Here is a 5,161-nt window from a genome sequence, read left to right as displayed (position 1 = left end):
AAAAAGTACTAGGCAATAATGATAATTTGTTGAATCGATTTAGCTTTATTGAATAGATTATACATTCCAGTTTATTGAAATTAAATTGCCGTATTGTTAACATAGCCATAGTCTGCCTTAATTAAATCAGCAGCCTTTTCAGCTATCATGACTACAGCGGCCGTTGTATGTCCAGACACTGTGGTCGGCATAATTCCAGCGTCGACCACTCTTAGTTGATCGATTCCATGCACTTTTAGCTCGGAACTCACTACAGAGGTAGATGTATTTGTTCCCATAGCGGTTGTACCCACCGGATGAAGAGTCTACATAAGTTACGAAAAAATAATTAAAATATAATTTTTCTAGAAGGCTCTAAGTATTGTTGAAATATAGCAGCAATGTGTGAAAAATGCTGAATTACCCCGCAATATCTGAAATCTGGGATAAATATTGTAAAGGAGTTGATTTCTTTTTGTTAAAGTCGTGATAAATTGCACTCACATTATGCCGGGTCTAGACATAACGCGATGTCAACACAGTCATACCGCGACAGAAGCGCGAGCGACGCGCATTTTTCGAGTATTTCTTCAAATTTTGATTTGGCACCCAATGATTTATAAATCAAAACCAAATTACGTGTTAAATGATTGGCAAAGTAGTCTCAAGAAGAGGTAGCCTTGAAAGGTACATTTGATCCCATTTGGCCAAGTACCATTGAAGGCTTAAAAAAGACAAGAAATTACACACTTCAATACAAAAAGACCGGTTCTTTGATTCCATCCAGTGTGTACTCACCCATTCCTATTATTTAAAGTATATATTGTTTGTTATTCATGGAAATTATGTTCATACACTTATTAGACCAAATTATAGAAATTACTCAATCTTTCAATAGGTATATCTCAACATTATGCTCACCGAAATCGAGTAATACTGCACGGTGCAAAGCCACCAGTCTTTGGACAGTTTATCATAGGCATCATTGCAAACGGGGACATCAATATAGATGGCAGTGGCCCCAAGTCGTTGAAAAGCTGTTGTGTTTTCCAGTTTCAATGCTTCTTGTATTCCGAGATAGAAAACCTCCAAATCTTCATCCTCAGCGAAATAATTCACGTCTATGATTGGGTAATCACTGGGATCGCTGGACTGTAAAGTCACCGTTCCTCGGGAAAGCTGGTGCAGTAAAACCAGTTCTACTGAAAGGTCTGTCGATGCGTTCAACACGTCGTATGGAGATGCGTATTCGTCAGCAAACCTTTAAAAACATCACTGTTAAAATAGCAAATGCAGCCTGATTAATGGTGAAACCACATACAGAGAGCCAATACTCGATGAAACAGATGGTGGCCCTGCAATAAATGCCTCCATATCTGGAGAGGTGCTAGTGTTTCCTTCAAAGTTGTAAAATGTTATAGCTTGTATGGAACCAGACGCTGTCAGGGGTCGTTTATTTTCGTTCCATAAATCTAGGTTTTCTTCCAATGTTCCATTATAAAGGGACATGTTAGTCCTAAAAGAAATTCGTTTAAAAATAAATACCACATCAGCGATAAAGGTAAGTATATATCGTAGTTTAATAAAAATATATTTTAAGTCTTAGTTAGATATAGATTATAACATGCTTTATTTTATTGGCTTTAGCATGTCCGAAATAATTTTAGGATTTTCTGTTTTTGGATGATGTGGTTGTTGGATGATGAAACAGCTTTTAACTTTCTATTGGTTTCGAATCTATAAATGCTAGTTTCATCATTCATTCAGAATGTCCGACAAGAACTAAAAAAAAAAATGGACGGTAAATAGTGACCTGAAAATGTCCTCAAACTAGTTCGTTATTTCCAAAATTCACTATAAATTCAACCAGGTATTAATTATAACGTTACCAATTGGATATTAATAGAAAAGGATAAACATCTGAACAATTAGATGACATAATATCAAGAACATCGAAAGAGAAGCTTGTGGCCATTCCTTGAAGCTGATGAGTTTTCAGGGTTTTAAGGAGGTGGTATAATATAGCGACCACCTAAAACCGCGATAAACTCATCCAATGCAAAATCATACAGAAAACACGAAATTACATTAGCATTTTAATTTCCTACCATTTTATTGTTTATATTATTATTTTATTGTTATTTATATATTGAAATAGACTAAAAATACATCATAATAATTTTTCAAAACAGCAAACAAAAGCAAATAATACTTGAATTTTGGATTTCAGTTTGTTGTTAAGAAGTTACACTTCAACAAGAACTATTTTTTTTCGATTATGAAGTTTATTGTATGAAGTTGGGTAGGAAGTACGTCCACATTTCTTGCACGATATTAATGATCATTTATGTATAGCTGCAAATAATAATGAATCGCATTAATTGAAAACCCGAAAGTTATTTTCAGATATAAATATAATATTTTAAGTTGTTTAAATTTGGAGATTTTTAATCTGGTCATAGACCTACCATTGTCTTAAAGATATTTTTATTTTTTACAACATTTCTTGTATACTTATGAACCGCTGGAAATAACTGTATCTATATTATGTTGAACTGTATAAATGGTAATATGTGAACAATATTGTAAATATAATGTAGATTCATATCATACAAAAGACAATGCATAACTTATCATATTAAATACTCCCGCTTTCTTTAAATTTTTGACAATCCCGGTTAGCTACCATATAACTGTTTTATTGGTTTAGTAATTGTGCAAGATTGCTCTTATTTTTTTCTTACTCTTTTTTGTTGAATAGTAGCACTGTTGTAATTTTATCCGCAAAACAAGAGTTACTCAATTTAATTTAGAAACTTTTGCTGCGGAGATGGAACGGGCGTCGTGATATACGCCGACAAACAAGCAATACATTCTAGAATTTCTTTTAAGACTTGTAAGTACGCAATGGTAGTAAAAATTTTATTCTTAGGAAGGATTTTTTAAGCTGACACTTTAACGGCTGCGAAATTAGCGCTATAATCCCACATTGGTTTTTACCTTATTTTTAAATCCCTATAGTGCCGTGTAAAGAATTAAGGTATCAGTTGTTTGCATTATGTAGTCCATGAATACTGGACAAACATTTATGAAAAAAATTGGCTTCAAATGATGTCCCATCCATTTGTAGGGTACAGGTTGCGACACCCTGTATACAGGGTTATTCACGCTATACGGCACGGAAGTTCGCGGCTAAACCGTTTGATTTTTAAAAAGTATTATTTTATGAATTGTGCGACGCTTACCGAGCGCACATTTTAAAAATATTTTTGGGTGTCAAAAAACCTCTATAGGTACCAAAGTTGCTGTCCTGGACTGAAAGGAATGTCCTGTATATTATTGCATTTTTGGATTCGCTGAACAAAATAAGTGTCTATTTTAATAAGGTTTATAATACCTAAATCTTAAGGTTTTTTTAAATAATACGAATTTAATCAAAATCTAATCTAATAAGTATTTAAGTTATGTAAGCGTAATTTATACTGGAGTGTAACAAGATATACTATTTTATATCCCAATGATAATAAACTTAACATGTTATACAGGGTGTCCACAAATTTAAACTAATCAAATAAGAACTTTAAGTGGCTCTAACTTGATTAATTTAAATACAACCCCATATTTTTTAACTTACCGGGAAATGCAATGTTGATGTATGTTAATAGCTATAAAAGGTTCTAATAAGTAGTTCTAAAATAGCTAATAAAGGTTCCAATGTATCTAACCCATGGAGAATGTCATAAAAATTGGTTTATTGGCTTCTCGAGTTTATTCTCAAAAGTTTCCTGAAATAAATCATCCTAAGCCAACAGTTTTTAAGCGCTTATTACACTAAATTGAGGAAACTGGGAGTGTTAATTATAGAAAACCCGTTACAGGAAAATCTGTCACTGAAGATGAAGAAAATGTTTTCACGGTAATTGGATCAGTTATCGAAAATCCCAATGTTAGTCAAAATCTAATATCCAAAAATACTAACATTAGTCAATCAGGTATTTCCAGAATTATCGAAAAGTACAACTTTTATCCTTATAAAATTCGGCTTTGCCAAGAACTTGATGGAAATGATTTTGAAAACCGAACTGAGTTTTGCATGTGGGTGTTAGATAAAGTGGCAGAAAATGAAAAGTTTTTCGAAAATATGTTATTTAGTGATGAATGTACTTTTCATAACAATGGTCTCGTGAATAGACACAACTTTTATTATTATTTTGATTCGAATCCGCGCACATACAGGGTCATGAAAAATCAAATTAGGTGGTCAGTTAATGTGTGGGGTCGAATACTGGGACAATATTTAATTGGACCCTATTTTTTGAAGGACATCTAAATAGTTTGATGTTTCTCCAGTTTCTAATAAACCATCTCTCAATATTACTAGAAGAAGTCCCTTTCAATATTAGAACCAACATGTGGCTTTAATTGGATAGAGCTCCGCCTCATTATCACTGCGAAGTTCGGCAATTTTTAAATGCCAACTTTCAAAACAGGTAGATTGGCAGAAATGGGTTTCAAAATTGGCCCCCCAGATCTCCGGACTGAACTCCACTAGATTTATTTTCGTGGGGGTACATTAAAGGAATTGTCTACCATACGCTTCCGACAACTTCACACGATATGAAAACACGCATAAGAGACGCTTTTAAAACTGTAACTCCGCAAATGTTGTCCAGAGTTAGTAGTGGTTTTGAAAAAATAATTTACAAGTGCCTGGAAATGGACTGCCAACATTTCTAACATTTGTTATAATTAATTTGCCTCGGGTTTATGGTATGGTTGATATGTTATTTAACCTTTTAATTTAAAAAAAACACCAAATGGTGCACAGATCCATTATTTGGTGTATTTTGTAAAAAGGCAGAAACTTAGTTATCAACATCCTAGTACCATTCGATAGGTAATTAAAAATTGCATTTTCTGTTAAGCTAAAAAATATAGGGTTGTATTTAAATTAATCAAGTTATAGCCACTTAAAGTTCTTATTTGATTGGTTTAAATTTGTGGACACCCTGTATAAAATGGTAAGTTTATTATCATTGAAATATAAAATATGATTTCTTGTTACACCAAACTACGAATTACGTTTACATAACTTAAATAATTCTAAAGTATTTGACACATGAAAATAATATTAGATTTTGATAAAATTCGAATTATTTAAAAAACCTTTAGATTTAGACAT

The 5,161-nt window shown here is 32.8% G+C and overlaps 1 protein-coding gene across 1 annotated transcript; it reads right to left on the bottom strand.

Annotated features, from left to right (window-relative positions):
- Positions 1–29: 29 nt before the first annotated feature.
- On the bottom strand, positions 30–1,535 carry LOC125505551 (dehydrogenase str4-like). Its single transcript, XM_048669548.1, has 3 exons — positions 1,301–1,535; positions 901–1,240; positions 30–305 (listed from the first exon to the last, which is right to left on the bottom strand). The coding sequence occupies exons 1-3, from the start codon at positions 1,486–1,488 to the stop codon at positions 81–83; spliced, it is 753 nt and encodes a 250-aa protein (XP_048525505.1). The 5' UTR covers positions 1,489–1,535; the 3' UTR covers positions 30–80.
- Positions 1,536–5,161: the final 3,626 nt, after the last annotated feature.

The sequence above is a fragment of the Dendroctonus ponderosae genome, unplaced genomic scaffold (genome assembly GCF_020466585.1).
Source record: "Dendroctonus ponderosae isolate FM_Combo_2020 unplaced genomic scaffold, Dpon_F_20191213v2 Dpon_F_20191213_863, whole genome shotgun sequence".
NCBI classification, from domain to species: Eukaryota; Metazoa; Arthropoda; class Insecta; order Coleoptera; family Curculionidae; genus Dendroctonus; species Dendroctonus ponderosae.
The sequence above is the reverse complement of the archived record's forward strand: the minus strand, read 5'-3'. Positions and strand labels throughout refer to the sequence as shown.